This window comes from Trachemys scripta, chromosome 18, assembly GCF_013100865.1.
Source record: "Trachemys scripta elegans isolate TJP31775 chromosome 18, CAS_Tse_1.0, whole genome shotgun sequence".
Classification (NCBI taxonomy): domain Eukaryota; kingdom Metazoa; phylum Chordata; order Testudines; family Emydidae; genus Trachemys; species Trachemys scripta.
Window position 1 is genome coordinate 2,874,182 of NC_048315.1, and position 27,207 is coordinate 2,901,388.

The 27,207-nt window shown below is 59.6% G+C and overlaps 2 protein-coding genes across 5 annotated transcripts in view; one reads left to right on the forward strand and one right to left on the reverse strand.

Annotated features, from left to right (window-relative positions):
• ABR (ABR activator of RhoGEF and GTPase) overlaps nucleotides 1-19,712 on the forward strand; it is a 96,798-nt gene extending 77,086 nt beyond the window's left edge. For 3 of the 4 annotated variants that reach the window (XM_034752286.1, XM_034752287.1, XM_034752288.1), the window contains 7 exons: nucleotides 11,449-11,508; nucleotides 11,774-11,883; nucleotides 12,445-12,584; nucleotides 13,889-14,023; nucleotides 14,496-14,601; nucleotides 16,078-16,225; nucleotides 17,170-19,712. In XM_034752286.1, coding sequence (XP_034608177.1) covers nucleotides 11,449-11,508; nucleotides 11,774-11,883; nucleotides 12,445-12,584; nucleotides 13,889-14,023; nucleotides 14,496-14,601; nucleotides 16,078-16,225; nucleotides 17,170-17,259 — 789 coding nt within the window. In that variant the 3' untranslated portion in view covers nucleotides 17,260-19,712. Of the gene's footprint in view, nucleotides 1-2,533; nucleotides 2,790-11,448; nucleotides 11,509-11,773; nucleotides 11,884-12,444; nucleotides 12,585-13,888; nucleotides 14,024-14,495; nucleotides 14,602-16,077; nucleotides 16,226-17,169 lie in introns of those variants that run through there. The other variant, XM_034752289.1, reaches the window with a different exon arrangement.
• A 1,673-nt stretch (nucleotides 19,713-21,385) lies between these two features.
• TIMM22 (translocase of inner mitochondrial membrane 22) lies at nucleotides 21,386-25,763 on the reverse strand. The gene is made up of 4 exons (XM_034752302.1): nucleotides 25,287-25,763; nucleotides 24,163-24,359; nucleotides 23,031-23,103; nucleotides 21,386-21,883 (listed from the first exon to the last, which is right to left on the reverse strand). Exons 1-4 carry the CDS (start codon nucleotides 25,537-25,539, stop codon nucleotides 21,807-21,809), a joined length of 600 nt encoding a protein of 199 aa, XP_034608193.1. The 5' UTR covers nucleotides 25,540-25,763; the 3' UTR covers nucleotides 21,386-21,806.
• Nucleotides 25,764-27,207: the final 1,444 nt, after the last annotated feature.

Here is a 27,207-nt window from a genome sequence, read left to right on the forward strand (position 1 = left end):
ACTGAGCGGGGGGGGGGGGGGGGGGGGGGCTTCCTTTGACGGGATTGTGCATTACCATGGTCACAAGCACCTTGTGCAGCAGGTGTGAAGCCGCTTCCCTTTGCGTCCCCCTGGGGCCAGGACGCTGCCTGCTCCTGCCCTGCCACAGTCCCCAGTGTGTGGGTAGTGGGCACGGGGCACCCGGACCCTGCCCTGGGAGCTCCGGCCTGGCCCCACAAGCAGAGCCGGCTTTAGGAAGTGCGGGGCCCGATTCGAACAATTAGCTGTTAGCGGGAGGAGGCACGTGGGCTCTGGCGGAGATGAAGTGGCCAGGCCTGGGCTCTGATGCTCCTGGTGTGCTCGAAGGAGGAAGGAATAGCTGGGGGCTCCAGCCAGCGAGTGATGTGCTGCACCACTTCCCGACCCAGCCCGAGCAAACAGGGCCCTACCTACCAGGGGTGGCTGGTGCTGGTTGGGTGCAGGGTGCACCCAGGCCCTGGCAAAGGCACTGCGTCTGTGGGGGCCATTGCCCCAGGCCGAGCGGTCCCTGCCCCATCACACAGGCCATGTGTACTCATCTCTGCAGAGACTCACCGGGGGACGCTTGCTGCTCAGCCCCCAGCTGGCTTTGTGGGGAGGGGCTCCCCAAGTTCTCCAGCCTGCCAGGCCAGCCCTGGGCTCCAGGCGTTGGATGGCTGGGAGCAAGAGGCAGGGGAACCGGCCGTCTCTGCGCTGCAGATGCAGCTTGGCTGGCTGCGTCTGTCTCTTTCTCCCCGTCCCCGCGGAGGCGTGGCGGAAGCTGCTGGCCTCCAGCACGTGGGCTCTTGTACCCTGGGCTCTGGCCAGCTTCCAGCCAAGCTGCCGTCTTGGATCAGCCCTAGGGAGGAGCAGACGAAGCGCTCCAAGGCTTCCGAGTCGCACAGGCCCTGGGCTGGGGGCAGCAGCGCCAAGGGGGAGGAGGAGAGAAGGGATGCTCCCCACCCAACTCTCTCTCTCCAATGCTGCTGGCAGCGCCGCTGTCCGGGCTGGAGCTTGGCCTCCCCCGTGGCTGCGCTGGGGCCATCGTGTCCCTCACGGGGGTGGCTTAAAAGCCACCTCGCCAAGACCCGAGTCAGGCGAGGAGAGACCCCAGCAGCTGAACCCGCTCGTCCCCTCTGTAGCCTGGGCCATTCCGTCACCTCCTGTAGCTTCCCTTTCCTCTGCTTGGGGAGCAGCCCTGCCACATGGGGCCGGGCTGGAAGGAATTGCTGGGTTTGGGACCTGCCCTCCATACTCTGGGGCTAACCTGCCTGGCGTCGCACTAGCCCTGTGGAAGGGGCAGACTGCTGTGCGCTGAGCGGGTGCCCCCGGGCGGTGAACTGGCTTCTCGGCTCTCTGGGGCAGGGACCATCTTGCTATGGCCGGACAGCGCTTGGCGCAGGGCCGCCCCCATCCCCTTCGGCACTACCACACTAGGATGCGTGTCCTTGCCCGGGGGCTATTTCTGGCTGCTGCCCGTGTTCCTGGCAGCGTGCGCTGAGGCTGGGGGCAGTGCCTGCTGGAGGGGTGGTTGCTCTGGCTTGTGACAGCTTTGTTAATGACTCTGTTTCCTGTGTGTGACGTGACAAGTGCTGGTATTTGCTGCCCGCCCCCCCCCCCCCCCCCCCCCCCATCTGGGATGTGACCTCTCGGCTCTGCCGGCTGACAGCGTGGGAAATCCAGAGCAAGGGTCTGCGTCTCTGCCCCTTCCCAGTTGGGGGAGGTTCAGGGAGCTCTCGTGGCCTGTGCACGGCCTGCCGCTGCGTCTGTGTGCTGCAGCCGGGCAGACCTGGGTGCCGAGGGTAGAGGAGCCCCTCGCATCCTGGCTGCCGCTTCTCTGGCGGAGAACGTTCTAAGCAAAGCCAGGCCGGAGAAGGGCAGCTCCTGGACGGTGCAAGGAGACCAGAGCCACCCCTCTCTGGGGCTGGAGGGCAGCGCTACTCCCAGAAGCACCGCTCTGTGCATGGGGGTCATTCGCAGGAGCACCAAAGCCCTGCCCCTGAATTACAGCACGGCCTTGGTGCGCAGGATTTAAAGGGTTAAGTGCGCCTGTCTCGGGTGTGCTAGCCAGTGTGTGTCCAGGCCAGGGGCGAGGTGCAGCGAAAGCCCTGTGTGTTATGCCAGAGACACGTGGTTACACAACGGGCAGCATGTCTAGTGGTTCAGTCCCTTGCTGGGTGTGACACGGGGCAGATCCCCTCTGTAAACGCCCATGTCCTTCCCTAGCCCCGGGGCTGAGGCTGGGCCGAGTGTGCGTGGCTCCGGCCGAGGGAGGGCGGGAGGAACCAAGGCCGCTGTGCTGGGCCGGTCGCTGGTTCCTGAGGGGCCGCGGGGAAGGAGTTAACGGGGTAGCTGAGCTGTGCCAGCAGCTGTCCCGCTTCACGCAGCGGCTGTGCCAGGCTCCTGGCAGGAGCGGCAGCGAAGGAGTTAAAGGGGGGGGGGGGCCTGCCTTTGAGTCACTTCCTCGGAGGGGGAGGGCTGCTGGCTCCCTAGCCTCCCAGCTGAGCCGGAGCTGCGCCTGCCTATTGTGCTGCCGCTGCGCTGGGCTCGGCACGGGATGGGCTCTCCTGGGCACCGCTGACCTGGCTGGCAGGGGAGGATTTCTGTCCCACGCCGCAGGGGAGCCCAAGATGACGGAGGTCTTAGTGCAGCCGGACTGCAAGCTGAGCTCGGTGTGCGAGCACTTGGAGCACTGCTGCCTGGAGAGGCTGGAGGAGCCCGGGGGCAAGCGCCCCTCCAACACGGGAGCCAGGCTGTGGGGCCGCGTGCGCAGCAAGCTGCTCCGGCAGAAGGTGCTGTCTTCTCTTCACCCTTCCCTGTGCGGCGGGGGGCTGGGCATGCCCGGGGTTCGCCCTCGCCCGCGGGTGCCAGCAGCTCTAGCCCTGCCGAGCACGGGGCCCCCTGGGACTCAGGGCTCCAACTTACCCAGTGCCCTGCATGTCCGTGGGGCTCAGTCCTTCTGCAGGGCGTCCGCTCCCCAGCCGAGAGGGCGATGGTCTGTCTTCTGCTGCCTTGAGTAGACGCGCTGGGTGCTGAGAGGGGCTGTTCCTCCTGCCCAGGGAATTCGCGGGCTTCACAGCTGGCTCCATGCAGGGACGGCACCTTACGACTGCTGCTGCCCACCCTGCAGGGTGTGGGTCTGGGTTGGGCTGGTTCTGAACATCGGTGCGCCGGGAGCCGTGGCTTTGCAGTGGGTCTCATGCAACTAATCTGATGGGGCAGAGTGGGGGGGAGAGGGCGCTGCCCCCCACCTGTGGCACTCCTTGCTGCAGGAGGCTAGCTGGGGGGCTGGAGTGATCTTAGTTTTGCTGCCTACGGGAATGGATGTTGTGGCTCAGGGTGTGAGCGGATCATTGTGGGGTCCAAAAGGCCAGGCACCGCTTTTCCCCACCGCCCTGCTGTATCCAGTGCTGACCGTGGGGGCTGGGTGTGGCGGGCAGCGTGTGCTGCTCCCTGGAGACTGTCGCTGGTCAGCGTTCCTGGTTCTATTCCGAGTCTTGCTGCAGGCTCCCTCTGCATCCGGGACGAGTCACTTCAGCCCCAATTGTCCAGAAGAGCTGGCGATGCCAGGGTGGCTGCCTGCTCACGATTCCCGTGGTGCCCAAACCTGGGGGCTGGCCCCCAGAGTGAGGGGCCCCTTTGGGTAGTTGTGGCACCATGAGGTTCAGGCTCCCTCTGCAGAGCCAGGGCTAATAACCTGTTCTCTCAAGGGCTGCAGATGCTTTCCGAGGTGCTGTGGGCGTTTTGGTAGGGACGGCTTCCCTGCTGGTGCTCCCCTGGCTGCCTGGCACGGGAGGGGACACGGAGGGCGAGCGTTGGTGCTAGCGACACTGACAGTCGCGGCGGGCAGGAGAGAACTGTGCAGTCCATCCCGGGGCACCGTGCGGGGGATGGGGCAAAGCTTAAGTGATGCCAGCTCCACTGCCCGCTCTGTGGAGGGCAGCATTTGTCTTGACATCCCTGGAGGGGCCGCTCGTGTTCGGGTGTCTCAGTCTGGTGGTGCTGGTGTCTGCTCCACGCTGGGAGCTGCCTCGGGGTCACTTCAGCCTCACTCCTAGGCACACAGCTGGCGGCGCCTGTTACACGCGGCGGGATTGGGCTGCTGGCATGAACCATGGCAAAACGTCTGGCTTGCAGGGGCCGAGTTCTGCTTAGTAACAGCACTTTCATCCGCTCAGCACGCGTTCGCTGGCTCCCCGGCTGTGAGGCAGCTGGACGGGGGTATTAACCTAATTTCTGGGTAGCCGGTGTCCATGGTCTGGCCCCTCCCTGGGAGAGGATTAAGCTGCAGAAGTGAGGAGCTTTGTCAGGGAAGCTGCCCGGCCCTGGACTGCTCGGGGAGACAAGTGCTTTGAGTGGCTAGCTTGGAAGACCTGCCCTAGGGTCTGCTGGCCAGAGACATGAGCGCCGAGGGACGGGGAGAAGCTGTCGGTTGTTCTGAGGTGAACTTCAAAGCGGTGAATGTGTCCGAGCATTTCTGCTCCCGGCTTTAAACTTGGAATCTTTACAGGATGGCAAATGCAGCTCTCCTCCCCGCCGTGGCTGGCGGGCCAAGTCCCGTGCTGATGGCCTTCCCCGCACCCAGCGTCACGGTACGAGGCTGGGCCAGGGTCACTGCTGCCCTCCGACCCTGGCAAGACAGTGAAGGAGAAACCGACTCTTGCCCGTTTGTCTTGGCTGTGCAAAATGTCCGGAACCTCCTGCTGCTTGCTCAGAGATCCTGCAAATGACTCCGGGCCCTAAGTTGGCTGCGGCGGAGCTGTACCATGTCGGTCCCAGGATGCTAGAGACGAGGTGGGGGAGGGAACAGCTTTTATTGGGCCGACTTCTGGTTGGATGTTTCATCCCCCACCTGGTCTCTGGGCCCGGCTTCTCCTGGGTGGCCAGGGGCTGTCAGGTGCCACTTTTTGTGGGACTTGCCCGGTGGTGATGGTGATTTGTTACCATAGGACCTAGCCCCCCCGCTGGTGGCCGGGAGCCCATTGGGCTGGGCGCTCTCCAAACAGAACAGGACGGTCCCTGCCCAGAGAGCTGGGGTGTTGAGGACAGCCAGGCCCTTGCAGGGAAAGCATCTGGCAGCTTGGCTGGGTCGACAGCCCTGGATTCTCCGAGGTCTGCACAGCATGGCCTGGCACGGGCAGCCGCCGGGCGTCGTCCCTCGTATCGCCCCCTGGGGCTGGGCCCTGTTTCTCCCCTGGGCAGCCAATGCTAATGGCGGCCCTGCCCTGCTGAGAGCTGTCTGGGGAGAGCCCCACTGAGCAGCCTTGGATCAGTGAGCTGCAGCGAATGGCTCCCCTGGGACCTCCGCTCCCCAGTCGGTGCTTCCCCTGCGCTGGCGCATGGGCAGCGACGGGCGTTGTGAGAAGAGACGCGAGCTGCTGGCTCCGAGTGAATGGGGGAGGCTGCAGAGCCCTGGGCTCGGGGTCTGTTTGTCCCGCAGCAGCTGCTGGGTCCCGGCCCCGTCTACCCTCCAGGAGGGACCATGTTGGAGAAACACTCAAACTGTCTGAGTGCTCCAGCTGAGCTGGCAGAACAGGGGAGCCCAACGGTGTTCTCGGTGTCTGTGAACCTGTTTCCCCTGCTCGCCCCCCCCCCCCCTGAGCCCTGGTCGCAGCCCTGAGGGGCCCCCGGCAGAGTGGCCCAGCTGCAGGCTGGCCCCCAGGCTGAGGAGGAAGTGGATTGTCAAACGTTTTGTTGTATTTTCAGGCCACACAAATATTTAGTTATGGATCCGCCATCACACCAGGCGTGGGTCTGGGTAAGGCATTACGTGGAATAGCAGCTCTGCTCTGAGGGCCTGGGGGAGGAGGAGCCGTTGGCCCCTGTTCCTCTCCCAAGCGGTGCCAGATGGGCATCCTGGAGTGCCCTGGCGAAGGGCTGTGAGCACGGCCTTGGGCTGCCTTCCCCCTGCCGGCTCGCTCTAGGGCCGTTGTCCAAGCAGTGCTCTGGGTGCTAAGGGAGCGTCACAACCTGACCTGGGTGAACAGCGGCTCGGCGGCCCTGGCCCGTTCCTCCCCTGGCTCAGCAGGGCTCTGGCTGTGGGCGTGGAGGGGCTGAACCCTCTGCTCTCGGAGAGGCCCAGGGCTCGCTGTGTCTGGAGGGTCCCCACCGCCAGGGGAGCAGTGCTAGGAGGGGAGTGGTGGGCCTGGGGGGTCCCGAGAGACTTTGGTGTGAGGGGCAGGGTGTGTCCCTTGACTGGGCTGCTGGCGAGCTGGGGGCTTGGGGCAGCCAGTTCTCTCCTAGGTGAGCTGCCCGCTGCTTGTTTGTGCAGGTCTGTGGCCATGGAAGAGGAGCGGGGAATCCCTGCTGGACCATGGGGGTTTCAGACCCCACTGATCCTGGCTGCCTCCATTGGTGCCGGTGGAGGGCGGGTGCTGCCGCATGCCCCAGGCCCTCATCCGTAGCACTGGTGGTAGCACTTCCCCGGCAGCCAGCCCCGTGCTCTGTCCCCCCTTTCCTTCTGGCTGGTCCCTGGGGGCGCCCCCTGCAGCCAGGCCATGGAGAGGGGACCGGCTGGGGCAGGCGGGGAGGAGGCAGGAATGCGCGGTGCTCTCTGGAGGGCAGGGTCATGCTCTGAATTGGGAGGCTAACCTGGCTTTAATAAAGGCCTTATTCAGAGCCTGCTAAACCCCTTCCATATGTGGACTTCAAAGGTCCTGGGGGGAAGTGGTGGGGGAGTTTGTGGTTGTTTCCAGTGAAGTTCAGTGCAATCGGCTCATGTTACAGAGCAGAGGGGGCTGGGGAAGCTTGGTCACCACCCTGCCAGAGCAGCGAGAGTGGGGGGCAGCTGGGGCCCCGCCAGCAGCACTGACTCCTCAGCCGAGGGTCCCCCTGCAGCTCCATCCTGGATCTCTGGGGCAGTGGACGAGGTAGAGGATCCTCCACCACCAATCTGCCCAGAGCCCACACCTGGCGAGGAGGCAGCTAGTCCCTGCTGGGCACAGCTTGCCGGGCACAGGGACAGAGGTGGGGCTTGGGACTTTCTCCAGCCCTGGCCCGTGTCTGTCACGGTCTCCTAAAACAGCGCACTGTGTCCTGGCCAGGGGTGGGGGCATATGGCGGGCAGTGACATGGAGCAGCTAAGCCACTGGTACTTTGCCCTCCTTCCAGCCCACGCCCAATGCGCCGGCCCCTCTGGAGCACTGCTTTAGCCTGCTGGGGGCTCTGGGGGGCCTGGCAGTGCCAGGTAGAACATCGGCAGTGTGCAAGTTTCTGCCCATCCCACCCTGCTGCCCCCGTCCTGGGCCCACGTACTCCTGGCCGTGCGGGGTTAGGACACGAGACCCAGAAAGGGAACGGTGACGGCGGGAGAACGTAACCCTGTGGGCTGCACCCTCTGGACCAGCGCATGTGCACTAGCAATGCAAGGGGCAGGCTGGCGGCGTTGGGCTCGCGGTGGGGCGGGTCGTGCTGTGTTGGAGTGGCTGGGTTTGGCCTGGGAGCGCGGGCGGAGCCAGGGTCCTTGCTTGGATTCGCTGAAGGGTGTGTGGAGAGAACGGGGCTGGGTGTTGTCGTGTGGCCGCTCTGCATTCGGGGGGAGCAGCAGGGGCTCTGCAGCTCTGGAGGGGCCCTGGCTGTAGGATTCATGACCGGGGGACCCCCTCCCATGTCTGCCCTGCGGGGTCTCAGCCTGCTTGCTGGAAGCTCTCGGTCGGGGCCCACGTGGCTCTGGCTGGAGCACTGTGCCGCTTTGCAGGGAATGTACGTCAGGAGACATTCCTGTGCCGAGGGCTGGAAACCACAGCTATTCCACATGGCCCAGGGACAGCAGGGGAGAGAAACCACTGGGCCCCAGCTCGGCCCGGCTGAGCGCTGCAAACCATGGGCCTGGCCATGGCAGGCCAACTGTCTGAGCCTTCCCTGGCTGGCTGTGGTGGTGGTGGGGGCGAACGGATGCTGCCATAGGCTTCCCCTGCGCCATACAAGGCCTCACGTGGGAGAGACCAGGTTGGGGGGGGGGGGCAGAGCTGGTGTCTGGGTCTCTGCTCATCCTTTCTCCTCTAGCAGGACTCGCCAGCCAGGGCTCTGCATGCAGTGAGGGGCTGCAGCCCCCGTCCCCTGCCCAGCCTGGCGAGCAGTGGGCTAATCGGAGTGACTAGCATGGCCATGCTCTGCTCTGCTCCGCTCCACCAGCGCTCGCGACAGGCACCTTCACCCCCTCCTGTTCCCCTGCGAGGAGCAAAGCAGGAGGGAGTTGTCACGGGTTGTCTTCTCCCCCCCCCCCATCCAGCCCCAGGGCCTAGACTGTGCCACTGCTCTGCCCTGCGATGCACCGGGGCCCTGGGCAGTAGCTGAAGGTAGCTAACTGCCTGCTGGCTGGCTAGAGCTCAGAGCAGTGGTGGGCAGGTCTGCGCGTGTTTGGAGGTTACTGTGGGGCAGCCCCATCTCTCCAACTCTGGGCAGGTGACAGGGACGGACTCCAGCGCTGGGCCTACTTGGCTGGCCGGAGTGGCAGGTTCTGGTGTCGCTGGGTGGCTGGGAACCCCGTGAATGACCCAACACTTTGCTCTGAATACATAGCTGGAGCTGGCCCAGGTGTGACCCTGGTTGGGAAGAGCACCCCCTGCTGTCCTGCAGCTCCTTGGGCGAGCCCCAGGGGATCCCTCCACCTCCTGCAGAAGGTGCCCACGTCTCTCCAGCGCTGGAGGGAGGCCGGCCTTTCGAGCACAGGGCTGGGCCCTGCCGTTCGGGAGAGGGTGCTGGGGGCACGCTCTGAAACATTGTTTTCCTGACCCCTGGGGAGTGGGTCTCCTTCCCATGGGCAGGCCCGGCTCTCCCCGGGCCCCTGCTGCACCAGCCCCAGCAGGGAGGGGTTGGCTGAGCCCAGCCCCCACTGCTCTGGCCAAGGGGAGAGCCCAGACCCAGGGGCACGGCTTCCTCAGCCTGTCTGTTCCTATGTACTGTGGGTGGGGGGTGCCAACCCGAGCGCCTCTCAGAGGGTTGCCATGGTGCTCTCCGTTCACCTGCTGCGCGGCCATAGCAGCAGGGACCCTGGCTTGGCCCGTGAGACGTCTGGGGCTGCTCCGGGGCGGAGGGGAGGTGGGGGCTGGCAAGCCTGTGGTAGCTGCTGCTTCTCCCAGCCTCACTGGAACAACATGTTCTCGCCGGAGCCTCTGCTGAGACAGGAGATGCCAGAGGAAAGCGGCGTGTCCTTGAGCGAAGGCAGCTCTGCACAGCTGGGCTCTAGCTCAGCCAGGCGCCACGTGACCGGCCCAGCAGCTGTGGGCTGTGCTGCACAGCCCTGCTCCGGGATATTCGGAAAGGCTCGTGCACCTCGCAGCTCTAGATCCGGGCCAGCCCTCACATCCCTTTCCCCGGGGAGGGTCCAAGCCCCTGCCTCTCCCACCCACAGGGGCTGCTTACCAGATGCATTATGGCTCTGATGGCTAGGTGCCAGTCAATCGATGTGCTGTGGTCACAAGCCCTGCCAGGCTGGCTGGATTGCTGCAGGGGCCCGCTCCTGCCCTGGGGTTGGGAGCGGAGGTGACCTGGAGCAGGTCAGGAGAGGACTAACCAGCCCTTGGCTCCCTCTGCAGTCAGGGTCAGCCATAGGCCAGGCACGCTGCTCTGCCTGACCTGATGCTCATGCTCCCTTGGTGGGTGCTGGGGCAGGAGTGCTCCTGGGAGATCCCTCCCCTTTCCCTGGCACCGCTCCCCCAAAACACAGGCAGGGCGTGACCCCTCATTCTGAGCCCACCTTGGCCCTGGTGCCTGTTCCACCAGCTGTGTGCACTCGCCCGCATCTGGAGCTCATCATCCCAGCCGGGGGCCCAGGCTACCTGGCATGTCCTCGCTGAGCCTCTGCCCCCCGTCCCGGAGCGGGCCCGCACATGGAAGCGCTGGAGGAGGCAGCATGAGGCGAGGGGAGCCTGGGGCTCCATGGTGCTGGGCCCTGGGTCTCCTGCAGCTCCCCCATCTTTTCTCCCCTGGAGAGACCAGGACTTCCTCCCCTCCCCTCCCGAGGAGAGCACAGCAGACACTCAATCTGGGGTACAGTATATGGTCCAGGGGAGGGCCTGGGACCCTGCCCCACATTTGCACCCCGTCCCATCTGTCACTAAGCTCCTGACCACCTCCCTGCTGCGGTTTGGAGCCACCTGCTGCCCCATCCTGGCTGGATGCTGCAGGACCAGCATGAGGAGAGTAGCTGGAAAACAGGAGGCATCTGGGCTGCTTATCCAGCCCTGGCTGGGCTTCTGCAGGCCCCTTCTCCCTGCCGGTGCTCTGGGCCCTGGGCTTTCCCTTAGCAGGCAGCAGTGGGCTGTGCTGCGAGCTAGCGCAACCAAACCGCAGTGCTCGCGCTTGCCATGGGACTGCTGCTTCCCCCTTGGCCTGGGCAGTGGGTGCAGCTCCTCAGCCGTGGGACCGCCCAGGCTCCGGAGGCTTGGCACGCCAGCACTGGCCCTGCCCCGGGTGCACTACCTGAGCAGCTAGCGCCGGCGCGAGGGCTTGGATGGCTGGGAACTCAGCACAGCTCTGGCCAGCACGTGCCCAGCCAGCCTACATGGATGGCCGGAACTAGCAGAGCCCATGGTTCCTAGGGTTATAAATAGCCCCGGCGACCTGGGAGGTGTTTGTGTGGAAAACGGTGCCCTCGCTCTGTTTGATGAAACTGCTCCAGAAATAGCCCCGATTGATGGAAACTCGGCTGCCTGGCTTTGCAGTAACAGAGTGGCCTCTGGTGCGGCTTTTCGCTGCTCCCCGAGGCTGGAGAGAAGGGCTCGCTGCAAAAGCCAGCCCCGGGGCAGCGAGCAGTCTGGGCGTGGACCGGGGAGCCAGGGATGCTGGGGGCTGATCCCAGCTTCAACACAGGCTCCCTCGGCGGCCCCTTTGGGTCACCTTTGGCCCGTCTCTGCGTCTGTAACGCAAGGGTAGCACTTGCTCACCTCGCGGGGTGGGCACCAGCTAGTGCTGGGCACCAGCTTTCCTTGCCGTAACTCCAGCTTCGTCAAGTCAGGGATTTGATAGCAGCCTTCAACTACCTGACGGGGGGGTTCCAAAGGGGATGGACCTCGCCTCTTCTCAGTGGTGGCAGATGACAGAACATGGAGTAATGGTCTCAAGTTGCAGTGGGGGAGGACTAGGTTGGATATTAGGAAAAACTATTTCACTAGGAGGGTGGTGAAGCACTGGAATGGGTTACTAGGGAGGTGGTGGAGTCTCCTTCCTTAGAGGTTTTTAAGGTCCGGCTTGACAAAGCCCTGGCTGAGATGATTTAGTTGGGGTTGGTCCTGCTTTGAGCAGGGGGTTGGACTAGATACCTCCTGAGGTCTCTTCCAACTCTAATCTTCTATGATACTATGATAGGGCAGGAAGAGTCCAGTGATGCAATGTTCTGCACACTTCCACTCCCCCAACGGCCAGCGCCCCTCCCCGGGATTCAGTGGGGCTGTGTCTAACGTGCAGGCCAGGGGAGCACTTGGGAATTTCACTCTCTCTCTTTCCTCGCAGCTGGACCCGCAGGCTGTGCCGACCAAGAACTGGCACATGGACGTGATTGAGATGAATGGGGTAGGTAATCCGAGGAGCGGCCTCTCTCGGGGTGAGTGTCGGGTACTGGCAATGCGCCTGCACTCGAGCTCACACTGGCTTCCCCCCCTTTCATCTCCTGCTGGCTAGGAGAGCCGGGCTTCCCAGGTCACTCTGGAGACACCTGGCCAGGGTGCATTGCTGCCCACTTGCCCAGGGTCAGTCAGCTCCCTGCCCTCCTCTGGGCCAGGTCCCTGCCTGTAGCTGTGCCAAGCGCTGTGGTGACAGCCCTCTGTGCCTCCCTCAGATCAAGGTGGAGTTCTCCATGAAGTTCACGAGCCGGGACATGAGCCTGAAGAGGACCCCATCCAAAAAGCAGACTGGCGTCTTTGGGGTGAAAATCAGCGTTGTGACAAAGTAAGTCCCTGGCGCCAGGGGGCGACCCGTGTGTAGCCCCGAGCTCGGAGATGCTTCCCTTCCCCTCGGCCCAAAACGAGCAAGCCGCTGGGTCGCCCGGGCTGGGGCCCTCCCTGCGTGTGCCGCCTCCACAACATGTCCAGCCTGAGCGATGGGCTTCCAGCCGGAGTCAGCAACATGCTGCCAAGCGGGTCCATGTCCCTCCCTGCCGCTGCGTGTGCGAGGAAGCCCTGTGCACATACCGCACCCCAGCGCTGCTCTCGGCTCGGACCGCGGGCTGTCCCCGTCCCTTCCCTTCCCCCGGAGCAGAGCAGGTGCGTCCCCGTCCTCAACAGAGGCTGAGTCTCTGCTCCACGGCTCAGCCCAGGATTGGGGGGCTGGGCTCTTGCCCCTCCCCTGCCCCTTCACTCTGATTTGCCATTTCCCCAGCCAGAGCAGAGGGTGCCGCTTCCACCGCCTGCCCCGTGTGCTTGGCACCGTGGCTGTTTGAAGCGCAGGGTGCAGCAGGCACAGGGCCTGGATGTCTCACTCCCGCTGCTCTGGGTCCCCCTCCCCCCCCAGGCGGGAGCGCTCCAAGGTGCCGTACATCGTGCGGCAGTGCGTCGAGGAGGTAGAGAAGAGAGGCATCGAGGAGGTCGGCATCTACCGGATCTCGGGGGTCGCCACGGACATCCAGGCGCTGAAGGCAGCCTTCGATGCAAGTAAGTGACAGGGAAATGGCTCCCCCCACCACTGCTCACAGTGCTGCCCTCGGGGGCGGCTGAAATCCTGCGCACGCACATCTTGCTGAGCTGGGCGAGGTGGGGCACAGATTGGTTGTGGAAAGAACAGCTGGGTCCTCCTGCACCATTGCTTGGAGTCAGCAGGCGCAGCGGTCCCTCTGCTTGGACACCGGAGATCCCTGGGGTAAATGGCTAGCGAGGCCTGAGCCCAGAGCCCTCTGGGAAGGGGAGCGCATCGGCTGAGCCCTGCAAAGCCAGTCCTTACCAGCTCCCCTCTGCTCCATGTTCCCTTGAATCCTAACGGCCTGAAAACCAGGGACTTGGTTAACATGATTTTAGGTGTAAAAAATGCGCAGACATGTCCGCGAAGGGGCTTAGTGACCCATGGTGAGATTGCGGTTGGGAGCACGTGCTGTGTGGTGTCAACGTTCGAGCCAGACCAAGACTAATGGTGGTATTGCCCTTCCATGCGAGGCAGCTGTGGGGAAACGGTCCCTGATCGAGCTAACCACAGACACCGGGCAGCTACCAGCCCCAGCCCCAGCCCTGCTCTCCTCCGTGCCTCTGCAAAGGACATCAATACAGCCATCGTTAACCTGGCTTTGTCCTGCCCTGGGCTCTCCTTCCAATCTGCGTCCCTGATGGGCTGCTCTCAAGGAAGCACAGAGCCAGGAGAACCTCCCAAGAGGTTGGCAAGCTCTTCCCCGTTCAGCTTGGTCTGAGAACAGGCTGCAAAGCAGAGCTGGCTATGCCACTGCCAGTACCCCCATTTCTCTCCCTGGCCCAGCACCACCATGGCTTACGCTCAGTGCGGCAGAATTAAAGATCACAACCCTGTCCCAGCCCCTTCGCTCTCCACCACTAGGAGGCGTGTGGCGCAGAACCAAACAAGGCAATAACACTCTCTGCTGTTTCTCGGGAATCCCTTCCTCCGCTGCAGCTGCCTCTGGGCTGGAGCACAGCCGCTCTTTGGCAGCGCACAGGTGCACCGTGCAGCAGGTTAGGGCAGGAAATGGGAGAAGGATCATTCTTTGCATTTGTGTGCAGAGCCCCCCACTGCTCACTCAGTGAGGTGAGTACTGGTTCGCAGCTGGAGAGAGGGGTATGCACTAGCCATTGGGCAGCATTACCTCCCGAGAGCTGCGCGTCTGGCCAGAGCCTTGAGTGCCAGAGTTTAGTGCCCTGGGGGAGCTGGCAGGACTCAGGAGCCCGCTCGCTGCACTGGCTGGGCTGGGCCGGGCCGGGCCGGCGTCCTAATGGTCTGGGGGCGTTTCCCATGACAGATAACAAGGACATCCTGGTGATGCTGAGCGACATGGACATCAACGCCATCGCGGGCACCCTGAAGCTGTACTTCCGTGAGCTCCCCGAGCCCCTCCTCACAGACCGACTGTACCCTGCTTTCATGGAGGGGATAGGTAAGCTGAGCCCACAGCTCCAGACCCCAGTGGGTGCTGGGGGCTTTGCAGCAGGGTGGAAACAGCCCAAACCCCAGTCAGACGCGTGCTGCCCCGGGCCATGCAGGGAGGCCTGGCTGGCTCCTGAGACTGGATCCTCTGCCCCATCGCAGTAACCTCCTGCCCCCCCCCCACTCCCTCCCCGCTCCACAGCCTGCTCTTGGGAGGGCTGGTTCCTGCTGAGACACCAGGGGTCAGACCAGGGTCCCGCACCAGACCTCTGCGGTGGGTGGTTGTGGGACAGGCTGCTAGTTGGAGGCAGGCTCCTGCCTGGAGGTGAGAGGTTAGAGTCATTCCAGTGACCCCAGCATACCCCCAGCCAGGGGGCTCCCAGCCAGACTCAACCGGGACTCGTGGGCTCCGGGAAGCCTTGGGGCTGCTCAGTGCTCTCAGGGTCCTCCCAGCGCGGGCTGAGCTCTCTCCTTGTCTCCAGCGCTCTCGGATCCCGCCGCCAAGGAGAACTGCATGATGCACCTTCTCCGGTCACTGCCCGACCCCAACCTCATCACTTTCCTCTTCCTGCTGGAACACTTGAAAAGGTAATGCTGGGGCCGCCGGTCCTGGCGGGGGACGGGACAGAGAATGCGCTTGGGCTCTTCTCCCCACAGGAATGGGGCTGCCCGCGTGCTGCGTTGTGCAGGAGAACGTCGTTCTAGGACAGAACCCACGAGTGGCTGGGCTTGCAGTGCCCAGCAGCCCTAATGACGCCCTGGGGAGCGCAGCCCCGGGGAGGATGCTCATGGGGTGGGGCTGCTTGGACCCAGGCACTGAGCCCCAGCTCTGCAGCGACTATGTTGGCGCTGTTCTCCAAGAGCTGGGCTAGCTTCTCTGCGCTGTTCAATACAGCGCTCGCTGGCTGTCAGCTTTGGGGGAGCGTCTCTCCTGGCACTGGGTAGAGGAGAGCTGGAGCTGGGTCTTTGGCAGCTCCTGGTGATCTGTGTGGCCTTTCCCGGCACTCCAGTCCCCCCGCAGAGCTCTCTGGCAGCCCTGGAACGTGGCTGTTGGTAGCCGGCTTGGCAGGGATTTTAATCGCTCAGCTCAGGCAGAAACGTCCCCGCTTCCCTGGCCCCTTCTAGCCCCCTCACGGCATAGCTGTGGGCAGGGCACTGATCCGTCCAGGGCAGTTCTCGGGCCTTCCAAAGCGACAGTGGTTCGTGGTCACTGCCCTTGCTCCGAGATGGGCGCTGGAGTTCCTGCTGCTGTGTCTGAGCTCTGCAGAAGCGGGGCGGTGGGAGGGGCACAGCGGCTAGTGCCCCTGGCAGGGGCAGTTTTGGGTACGGCTCCTGCTGCCGAGACCATGGAACTGCTCTGGGCTCTGGCTCCAGGCACAGGGCTGGCCAGACAGCGCAGGGGAAGCTGGACGTGGGCTCGAGGTCTCATGTTACTTGCGTCAGGAGGCATTTTTCTCTCTGGTTTATTTAAGATCACACAGGGAACAGAGTGAGCCTGGGGAGGGGGCAGGCAGGGAGCGAGCAAAGGAGCTGCTGGGAAAGGCTGGTTGGTTTCCAGCCTGAAAACTGGGCACATCTGGTCCCTGGACCGCGCTCAGCGTGTGCTGGGGGAGCACAGCTGCCTCCGAAGACTGCAATGTTGTGATGCTAGTTTCCCTGGCGCCGGAGGGCTTTGCAGAACATCAGGGGAAGGGGGGCTTTCACGGGGCACCGGCACATCGTACTGTCTAAGACAGCAGTACAGGGCTGGCAGCACAATCCCCGGCGGGTGCTGAGCCAGCGAATCGGGTCCCGTCTCCAGCGGGAGGTGGACAGAGCCCTGCAGTGCGCCCGGCCTGTCCCACACAGACGCTGTGGCCAGCAGTGCTCCGCCCGTGGGGGCAGCTTGGAAAGGGGCTGAGAGCAGCTCAGCTCACTGCTCCCCTCCCCTGCTCTGTCCAGGGGAGCGTGAGTGGCTCTGGGAGCCCTGCACCCAGCCAGGCAGCCTGCGAGGGCAGCTCTGGGGTGGCTCCGGATCCACCTCTGCCGTGAACTGACTCTCCCCCTCCCCGCCCCCCCACGCAGGGTTGCCGAAAAGGAGCCCATCAACAAAATGTCCCTTCACAACCTGGCCACGGTCTTTGGCCCAACACTGCTGAGACCCTCCGAGGTGGAGAGCAAAGGACACCTCACCTTGGCCTCTGACATCTGGTCCCACGACGTTATGGCACAGGTATGGGGGGCCGACCGCTGCCCTGGGGAAGCAGTGCCCTCTCCTGGGCCGTGCGTGTGTTTCCCCTCGCTGAGCTGCGGCTCACACCGTACAGGGCGTTCCCCGGGTGTCGGAGCAGAGCTGCAGCCCCTCCAGCAGGCACATCCTCCTAGTTCATGCACAGGGCTGGCCTCGGCACCATCATACCTGCCGTGTTGAACTTGTTTGTCCCGCCGGGTTGCCTAACCCAGAACGTTTCTGGTTGCCGTCAGTCCATGCTCTCCTGTGCATGTGGTGCAGGCGTCTCCATGCATGTCCCTGCAAGGCAACCTGATCTTCCTGCCCAGCTGGGAAACAGCAGAGGCCACCCCGTTGGGAGACTGTTCTGCTGTTTACCAGACGGCCACCAGCTCAGCCCATTGGCTCATCCAGGACCAGTCTCCTGCCTCAGCCTGATTCTGGAGCCAAAAAGCCCCCGAAAGCCGCTGGCCAGCTGTGCAGAGCTGCCTGGGGGGAGGCGGCTCTGTCCGTCTCAGCCAGGATGCCTGTTCCATGCAGCGTGGGTAAATCTGAGCTGGGTTCAGTGACTGGCTTCGGGGAGTTTTGTAGTGTCTGCTGTCTCCGTAGCGCACGTGCCCGTCAGCAGTGGGGCAGGGGCTGAATTGTTTTGTGTACAGCACCTGGCACGGGGGGGGTCCAATCCTGAGTGGGCCTCTAGGTGCCACTGCGTTAAAAACCTGCAGTGGAGCAGGCCCCTCAGCTCGGTGCGCCGTGCATTAACCAGCCCTGGTTTGCCCTGTGAGAGAAGGGCTGGGTTTAGTCACCTTCATGGATAGACTCATCCCCTCTCCCCGCTTTTCCCACGTGAAGGTTCTTCTAATGGCTGGAGGCAGGGGCTGGACTGGCGGCTCTGTCCCCTCACCAGCTCCGTGCCCAGCCCTGACTCTCTCCTCTGTCCCCTGCAGGTCCAGGTTCTCCTTTACTACCTGCAGCACCCTCCCATCTCTTTCGCTGAGCTGAAACGCAACACACTCTACTTCTCCACAGACGTGTAGCCTGCGCTGAGAAGGCACCAGCCGCACACAAACCCAGCCTCCCGGAGCGTGGGGTACAGCACAGACTAGCCTTGCCCCTGCGGGGAGAGGGGCACTTCCCCAGGACGTGACCTCCAGCCCTGGCCCTGGCCCTGCGCGCCCTCTGTCTAGTAGTCGTGTCTTACGTACCTTCGTGGTCAGGAATTGTTTTATGTATATTCGTTCGACAGAAGAGGTAGTGACTGACAAGGGCCGCGGGCTCCTCGCTTCGTTCCTTTCCTGCCAGGCTCCTTCGAAGGCCATTGCAACTTTCCTTTCACCCTCTCCAGCTTCAGCCAAACGTCCCCTCTGCTTGCCCTGCTCGAAGCCTGCAGCATCGCACCAGTGCCTGTTTGTTTTGACTAGTCCCCTGTGCGTGCATGTGCAGCGTTGGCTGGCCTCTTGCTTCAGAGGCTGAGAAGGGACCAAGGGCTCCCCCTTTCTATCCATCAAGACAAGCTCCACTTTGCCTTGCTGGCCATGTGAATGGAGGACTCTGCATCTGGACTCTGCTCCCTCTTGGAGCAAACTTTTGGCCACAAGAGTGTGTGGGGGAAGGAAGGGAGCTTTTTAACGTCCGTTCCAGGTGCTTTATGGCTTCGTCCTCTAGGGCCCGTGGCCTGTGCTTTCTGCCTGTTTGTTGTGTACTCTGTGATTATCCCCCTGCTGTTCCCCTCCCGCTGTGTAGTGTTGGGGGTAACCTGCTCTCTAGGAGGGGGTGGAGGTGCCTTTGGTAGGCTAGTGTGGAAAGAAGAAAGGGCTGTCCCGTTACGCTACCACTATTACCCCGCCTCCGTCTGGGTGTGCAAACTGACTAGCCTCTAGCCCCCGGCTGTGTCTCCGGGGACGTTCGGTATGGCCGAGGTTACGCCAGGAGCTCCCCGAAGCACACCTGCTGGAGTGATCCGCTGGGAGAACGCCCTCAGTACTGCAGCGCGAGGGAGCGACTGTCCTGAAAGTCTCACATCCCTCGTCAATGCAATGCCTTAGCACCCGTTCCTCTCTGGCAGTCGGCTAATGGAGACTGGGCAGCAGCACAGTGTAACAGGGCACTTAGGTTCCTTCCCCAGTATTAACCGGGGGGGCCTCTTCCCGCCGGGAGCTGCACTGGGCAGCCTCTCCGCTACGCTACCCTTCTGAGAACCAGGCGCAGGGGAGGAAGGGAGCCAGGCTCTGCCTTGGTGCCACCCAGCCACACGCAGGCCGGCCCCTTGTAAACACCGCAGGAGGCTACCGGAGGCTGTAGAACAACAGCTGCTTTTTGTTCCTTCCTGCACCAAGGTAAACAGCTTCTGAGCTGACAGTGAACTCGAAGGGCAGAGCCTCATGGAGACGGGGCTGGAAGGGGAAAGCCCCGGGTGCTTGGAATAGGAGCTGGATTCTCCCCATGTGGCCCTCCCTCGTTCCACCAGCCTGACACCGTGGAAGCTAAAGCACATCCATTGATCCATGCAGCCGGCTGGGACAGCTGCCCCCCAGCTGGTTCCCTCCAGCCCTTGTGGCAAGGCAGCGATGGCTCCACCTGCTGGCTGGGACGTGCCCCACAGACAAACACTTGTATCTTGTGTTCGCTCTTCTGTGGGCTCCTGCTCTCATAGCTTGAGAGCACCCCAACCTGCCCCCATGCCCGGAGCCCACAGACAGGTGCTGGGACCTGCCAAGGAAACTAACCCTGCCTGTTCTGACCACTGAGCCCCTGTTCTTGGGGGGGGGGGGAGCCCCGCCCACTGCCCCCACACCCTCTGTGCCAAATGCCGATGGACAGCTGGTTTATTTGGGGTGACCAAGCATATCCCTTGTAGCAGAAGCGCTGCCTTTAACTGCTGTTCCACCTGCTGAAAGCACCAGGCATGTCCTAAAGACCAGCTTCAGGGGGGCTGAACGCAGCTGCTAGCCCCACAGCACTGAAGCAGCTAAAGGGAGAGGGAAGTCTGGCAATGTCAGTCTAAAGGGCTTACACTCCAGCCCCCACCGCTGGCCTGCTGGCGGAGCAGATGAGAAATGGCGTTGGACACACTGACGAGGTGTCACACTTTGCCCTGGAGAATGGGGCTGAGCGAAGATCTAACTGCACAATGGACCCCTGTGTGTTTTATGTACCTACATCTGTCAACTGTGGTGTCATTCCAAAGGGAAACTATGGCCCGCCCCCACCCCACGCCAGGTCAAAGGGCTGGAGACCAGCCCCCTGCACAAACTGTGGCAATCGCATGGGCTGTGTTTTTCATTTTTCCTACAGCGGGGTGGGAGGTGTCGGACTCTTATGGCTACAGGTAGAATAGAACGGTTCATTCATATTTGACTTTTACTAAGTTAAGATCTATTTTTTGTTTGTGTTCTGTTTCAACTTCTGTAGATTATAAACTTTCAATGGATGTAAACCATGTGAAAAAATGTTAATAAAATGCAAAGCCCTGACGTTTGCACAAAAAGTAGCTCTGTGGTGTAGCTGTTTGCATCAAGAGGCAGCAGGCTGGTTAATTCCCCCCCCCCCCCAGCGTAACACCTGCTAGTTACCGCATGGCTCTCTCAGGCCCACGCGCACACACTGCTCCTGCTGGGCAGGCAGGTCTCTACAGCAAGGAGCCATCTTATTAGTAGCAGCTGACTGCCGTGTCACTGATCCACTGCTGAGCACACTAGCCAGCCTGCTCTGGCAACCTGAGCGCTCACATGGGCCTGGCTCCCCCCCCTCCAGCTGATTGGGGGGACACAGGGGTGGAAGACAGCACGGTTTCCCTTTCCAAAAGGGACACTCCTCAAGCACAGCTAAAACCCTGCTGCTGCTCTCACCGTTCCATGTAAGCACTGGCTGTCATTACCCCAAGGCTGTCAGCAGCCTGTGAATGGGTGGCCATGATTCACCAAGGGGCCTACACTGGAAGTTAGAAACCCCCCATCTCAGGAGCCCGGGCTCTAGACCACTTCAGAGAGTAGTGGTGGTTGAGCCATTCATAAAGGCAAACCAGGTTAATACCAGCTTAAGCAGGCCTGAGCCTACTAAACTAACCATGTTTGGGCTAAGGTGTGGGATCAGCTGTCTTAGAAATGTGGCAACCAGAACTCACGGGTGCTAATGAACAGTCAACTATGCCTACACTACGGATAAGCCCCCTGAGGAAGCCGGAAGCGATGGAAGACCAGCCCTTTCAGCGCCACTTGGAAAGCTAAACACACTTAACCCGAGTGTCCGTCTCCTCCATCCTGCTGCATGCTGTAGTAACACTTGACCTTGACTCCAGCTTTGCTCACTTCCCATAACACCCTGCAGTGATCCCAGGCTTAACATCTTCCTCTACATTCAATGAGAGAGGAATGCCACTTTCAGCCACAGCTCTGCACAGCCAGGCTTAGTTGAGAAGGTGTAAGGCATCAGACTGCTCACAGCTGTTCAGCATGCATACCCAGCATGGCCTTGAACCTCCGTCTCCCCTTGGAAGAGCCTATTAACGTGTACCTCCTGGCAGCGTGCCGCTAACTAGCATTTACTGCAGCAGTCCCCCAACCCAGTGCGAGAGAAACTTCATGCATGATTTAATCAGAAATCAGTCTGAAATATGACCTAAAGTCATACTCCAGTCCAGCTGGTAGCTCTAGTGCACAATACAGCGTCTAGTAATAGCCAGCACCACAGAGCATGCGCATCATGGGAAAGGAGTGTGTGCTGCTAAGTACCGATGAAGCTCCTGACACCGTTCTAATGCAATGGCTTTCTAGTCTATAAACAACTTTTGGAACTAACTTTTTGATCCAATGGCAGATGAAGCAGTAGCTTATCAGTTGCTGTGTTACTACAGTGAGATTAGCTTAGCTAGACAGGCTTGCCACATAATATTATACTTCTGCCAACAAGCTGCTTTTTCCTAAATTGTTTTGTTGAAATGTTGCCAGTGACTGAGCTGCCACACCCATCACTAGGTAAAACGCCTTTTCACTTGGTTCTCTTGAAGATATGGTAAGGAAAGTTGGTTCCTATTTAGTTGTGCTTTAAAGCATTACACAGAAGGTAGGTACTCTCCAGCGGGTATTAAGAAATGCCTGGAATTAATTATTCTTTTCCCCCACAAGGTCTTGCTCTGTTGTGTAGAAACAGCAAGTTGCAAACCCGTTACTGTTAAATGTTCGCAGCAAACTGTGACAACCTAGCTTGCTGCATTTATTTATCAAGATCCTGACAGCTTGCCTCTTTCAACACCAGCAAAACACTCCCCAGAAGTCAGAGCCCAAAGGGTCCGGAAGGCTTAGCGAGAAAAGGCTTAGTTCTTGGAAACTGACAGTTTATCCATTCCGATGATGACACTGACCACTGTGTGTCCAAAAGCCTGGCTCAATTCCAAGGAACTCCAGCGCCTGGGCATGAGATCAGCCTGCCAGGACCAGGGGTGAAAGGATTATCAGTCATTTAGGAAACAGCAGGCACCATCCTGCTCTGATCACCGCTCCAAAGGCAAGGAAGTAAGTCTGGTGAACCCACAGCTCTTACCAGCGGCACTGGAACAGAAGTGAAACTTCCCCACCGGACTGCGCTGTTACCGTAGGTAATAATCAATCACTGCCGAGAATGCCGCAAAGCCACCACAGCCAATGGCCCCTGCTTTTAAACCAGCTGCAATGCAAAAAGGGAAGGGGGAGAATTAGAAACGCCCTGCATTTCTTCCCATTTACTGGCTTACGCTGCTGGCCCTGAAGAGGTCCCAGGATTGCAGAGTCTTCCATGCAGAGAATCTTGCACTCCACTTTTAATTGGATTAGGGGACTTAAATGGATCCCAGGAATTTGGCACACGCTGCACTTGGAACCACAAGGGCTGGGCCTGCGTGCTGAACTAACTGAGCTTTGTTATGGTTTCTCTGCCTCTGAAGGGCTGCAAATGAATATTGCCAGCTCCAATGGCTGTTTCAACAGTTGGCTGGATTCACTTGGCTCTGATCTCAGCACTGCAGGTGACTTATGGTGGCTAAACAGTATGATGGGGACAGAAAGGCAGCAGCTGCTTTAAGGGCTCTAAAAGGATTAGGTCCAGGCCAGACACAGTATAATAGACTTAATTAGAAGCCCTTTCTAGAGCTGTTTGCTTCCCTTAATGCTCTTTGAGGAAGGGAAAGGAAGGAAGAACACCCACTTTGCTGAAAAGCACCATAACCCTGTGCTTCGGCACAACCACAGCTCCCCCTTCCATGCATGTTCCTACCAAAGGAGCATTTGGTGGGTTCTTGCCAAGAGCCCAGGTGATAAGCAGTGACTGGTGCTGGACTAAGCCCCATTCTGATGGCTACTAGCTAGACTCACTCTGGGGTGCCAGCTGCTGGTGATATTTCCTGTACAATATTCGGTTTCAGTGGTTATTCTACATCTTAGCCAAGTGTAATAACACCCAAAGTTACTCAGAAAACTTTGAATAAAAATGTTTCATTTTTCCATTTGACTGATGCTTGTGTATAGTCCGTTTCACTGTATCACTTATACAATCATCCCTCCGGGTCTGTGTGGGTCTTTCAAACCACAGGAGAAAGTAAAACATTTTAGATGACAGCAAAATATTATATAGCCACCAATTAGCAGGGAAGCAGATGCAGCACCTAACGCTAATTTAACTCATTTTGAACCATTACAAGTTCCATGGTGATGCCCCCTTAATATTCTGTGGAAGTGTTCTGCACGTGGGATGTCTAGAACAGCTTGCAGTACATCCATGTAGCGGGCAGTCTTGGCCAGAGCTAGCACACAAACAGTTTAAAGTAAGTGCTACTAACCTCTAAAGCCAATGGCTCCTCCAGTGATGCACCCACTAATAACACTGTTCTTCCAGTCTGATTTTCCACGATACTGCAGAATGGAGAAACACAATGGAGTCACAGTAGGAAAGTGCACATGGAACTATTAGCATAGCTACTGAATGTTAGTTTTTGAAAATAAAAACACTCCTCCACTCCCCTTGACTCACAGCTGAATATGCTTGTCCCTAACTCTCCAGCAGCGAGCAACGTTGACCTTTGGTATGAGACTTCTTGGGGGAAGGGGGGAGTATTCCCTAAGACACTTAGGGTACATCTACACCACAATGAAACGCCAGTGGCTGGCCTGTATCAGCTGATTTGGGCTTGCAAGGTTTGGGCTGTGGGACTATGAAACTGCAGTGTAGACATCCAGGCTGGAGCCCAGGCTCTGGAATGCTGCAAGGGGGAGAGGGTCCCAGAGCCTAGCCTCCAACCCAAGCCCAACTGTAGCCCCGTGAGCCTGAGTCAGCTGACAAGGGCCAGCTATGGGTGTTTTATTACCATGTAGACATACCCTTATTCTTCTACATGAGTTAATTACATGTTCCAATTAAAATAAAGAAACTTGTTGCCTTATTCCTAAGGAAATATGAAAGTCAAACGTTTTAGCATTGAGCTACGCAAGGTCACTTTGCTCTCTAGCTACAAAATGAGATCCAGGACACGATCCAAAATTAACCTCCTTTTTGCTTCTAAAATTTTACAGGCACAAATAATTATGGGTAACTGATACTGAGATTTTTTTATTTTTTAAAAAGGGTGGCTAGTCTTTAAAATATAGTCCCCAAAATGACCCATATATTTATCCAGCTCTGGAACTGGAATGATCTTTAGTACCAAGTGTGCCCTAACAGGGTTGCAATGACCCTCCCTTTTTTCCTCTGTGGTGAAATGATGAAGAGGATGGTTCTGTACTTTTTTCTGTTATAACAAGGAATCAGAGTCTGGAAAACCCTGAAAACCAACAGGCTAGGTGTGCTTCATTTTCCTCCTCGAGCTTTTTTCCATCACCCAAGGTCGCTTTAGTGTAGCTCAAGAGCAAGGTAGTTAGGAACGCACACATGTCAAGGGTTTCTAAAGAATGAAAGCATTTCTGATGGCTACTTACAGACTCTACTAGGCATTCAGTACAGGAGAACATAGCACCCACAATGGCAAAGTTTTTGGCATAGGACATCCCTCGTTGCCCCATATCTTTAAGGACTTCTTTTGCCGTTGGTGTACGATAGGGATCCTTGGGATCAAACCCTACGTTGGTATCAATGCCTGCTGTGAATACACCAAATGCTCCTCCCAAAACAAAACCTAAAGAAGATAAAAAAACCCAGTGAGAACAGAATATTTCCCCATTGATTGCAGCACTGTCATCACAACAAAAGTCCCAGCATCCTGGTACATTACAGCTTGTAAAAGACATTTGTGGTCAGGAGAGTGGATTCTCTCTCCTTCCCCCCCCCCCCCTTCACATTAACAACACAGCACATCTCCAAGCACCCCAGGCAGCCCTTCTGTTACCCCCCCGGGGCCAGTAATGGAGAGTCATGTGTACAAAGTGGGAAACTGAGGCTCAGGGAGGAAGAAGTAACTGACCCGAATATAAAAACAGTCATACTGGGTCAGGCCAATGGTGCAGCTAGCCCAGTATCCTGTCTTCTGACAGCCAGTGCTAGATCCTTCAGAGGAAATGAACAGAACAGGGCAATTACAGAGTGATCCAGTCCCTGCTTCTAGCACTCAGAGGTTTAGGGACCGAGAGCATGGGGGTTGTGATCCTGATCTTCTTGGCTAATAGCCATTGACGGACCTGTCCTCCATGAATTTATCTAGTTCTTTTTTGAACCCAGTTATAGTTTTGGCCTTCATAACATCCTCCGGCAACGAGTTCGGCAGGGTGACTGAGCCTTGTGCAACGAGGTATTTCTTTAGGTTTATTTCAAATGAGCCGCCTGTTCCTTTCATTGGGTGACACACACCCCCCGCCCCAGTTCTTGTGTTACGTGAATGGGCAAATAACCCTTCCCTATCCACGCTCCCCGCTCCACTGGTGATTTTATAACCCTCCACCACCCCCCGTCTCTTGTCTAAGATGAGCCACGAGGCCTCTGCTTGCAGCACCCCAGCCTGGGTCAGGACAGGGGGCTCCTGCGATCCTGCCCCGGGGGCCAGGCAGCTCGAGAGGCGGGAAGGGGAGATGGGCGCCAGCTGCCACCCCGCCCCCATCCCGCGCCGCACCTCCCACGCAGGCCAGCGCCGCCTTGAACCCGCAGCTCTCCATGACCCGCTCGATCAGCTTCTGCTCGTCGCTCTTGGGCGGGGCCGGGATGCCCCCCAGCGCGGCGGGGTCCAGGGCCCGGGCCTGGCGCGGCCCCCGCCGCTCCCCCACCAGGTGCTCCAGCAGGAGGCTGTACTGCAGCTGGACCGGCCCGGCCGGCTCAGGCCCGGGGCCGGCGGGAGTGTTTCCCCCCGGGGAGGAGGCCGTCGCCATGACAGGCCGGGTAAACTCAGTCGCTGCCCGCCCGGCCGTAGATTCCACACGCGGAGTCGGAGGGGATGCTTCTGCCCCGGCCGCCTGTGGTTCCGCAGCAGCCGATTCGACACAGTGTAACGACTCGCGGGCGGGCTGCGACACCCTCGTCCCAGCAGACTACAACTCCCAGCGTGCCCGTCACCGAGGGGCTAAGGCGCGCCGGGATTCACGGCCCTTGTAGCCCGTCTCTAACCGCTATGCGCCTGTACATCCCAGCGTGCCTTGCGGCAGCCCCCGTAAAAAAAAACTATGACTCCCGGCACGCTCCGCCACTTCAGGCCTAGCCTCTCTGCCAGGTTCCGCTGCGCTCAGGATCATGGGATTTGTAGTCCGGAGGGTCTGAGAGAGCGAACCACATTTCCCAGGGTGCCCCGCGGCGCTAGCCCCCTGGCGGCCGTTAGGACCGTTGCAGAAGAGAGGAAAGGTGCTTGCTGCCAGAGCATCCTTGAGAGGAGGCAGCAGGTGAGCGGGACTGGGGCGGGCTGTCCATTGGGGCCTCTCCCAGGGCAGGCCCAGGGGAGTGGCGGATAGAGGGGCCGTTCTGACAGGAGGCTGGGGCCTCGGCCATGGCTCAAGGGCTGCGGGATGGGCCCTGGTGACTGCTCTGCAATGGGGGGGATGACCCTGGGCCCTAATGCAGAGGGGCATCCCCATGAAGGCAACAAGAGCCAGTGGTTAGTCAGAGGGCAGCCAAAGTGCCGGGTGTCCTCTCCCCCTCTGGAGCCCTGCAGCCACCCTCAGGCCCAATGCAGACGAGTGGCCTTGGGGAAGCCCTGGGTCCCGGTGTGCAAGGGGGCCCCCTCTGTCTGCTGTCCCGTGGGTGGCTGTCACTGACACCGCGTGGTGGCCTTGCCCAGGTGCCCGATCCCAGAGAGAGAGGCTCCATTGCCATTTATGGGTACCTGCAGAGTAGGGTTGGTCAAATGTCGCCCACAGAGTCCTACAATGCACCCCCCTGACTTTCTCTTGTCTTCTGGTTGATAGGTCCCAGCATCTGAGGTGGCTGCTTGGGCTAAGACAAGGGCCGCTCTACTCCACTTCATTTTACGTACATTAGGCAGAGAAACACCAGGTGGACAGATATTGTCTATGCAGCCCCTCAGCTGAGCAAAGTTTGGATGCCCCTGGCATAACATAGCACTCAGGCTTGGGGGTTTGTACAGATCAAACACTGAGAGTTTATACATCTGTCTTGCAGTCACACAATGCAATCCTGATTAGTGTCAGATCAGGTAGGGATCTTAACTCTTACTACTGCCAAACAGAATAAACAGTAGTGTATAGAAACTTCCCACCCTGATAAGCTTAGCGCCTTAAAAGGGAGGCTGTCAGCTAAAATAAATACTTCAGCCATATATGCTATTTGTTCATGCTTCATTTTGCTCAGTAGTGGCATGGCATAGCTGGGCCAGTTTCATTTTTTGATTCCCATGCACTAGCACAAGTCTGTTGCTAAGCTTGCTGCAGTGAAGGGAAGGATGGGTTTAAAACCAAACCAAATGTTTTTGTTGAAGTTCTATGGAAATTTTTTACTGTTAATATATTATTTTAAAAATCTGCAGTTTTTGGCCTAACCCTCAAGGAATAACTGTTATGGTGAGAATGGGATGCTTTGAGGCACCGAAT

Bases quoted from the DNA above. Each gene is read 5' to 3' on its own strand.
- TIMM22 (XM_034752302.1), bottom strand. From the start codon at position 25,539: ATGGCGACGGCCTCCTCCCCGGGGGGAAACACTCCCGCCGGCCCCGGG. The intron at 24,360-25,286 runs GTGCGGCGCGGG...TATCTTCTTTAG, and splicing joins GGCGCTGGCCTGCGTGGGAG to GTTTTGTTTTGGGAGGAGCA. The intron at 23,104-24,162 runs GTAAGTAGCCAT...TCCATTCTGCAG, and splicing joins CTGAATGCCTAGTAGAGTCT to TATCGTGGAAAATCAGACTG.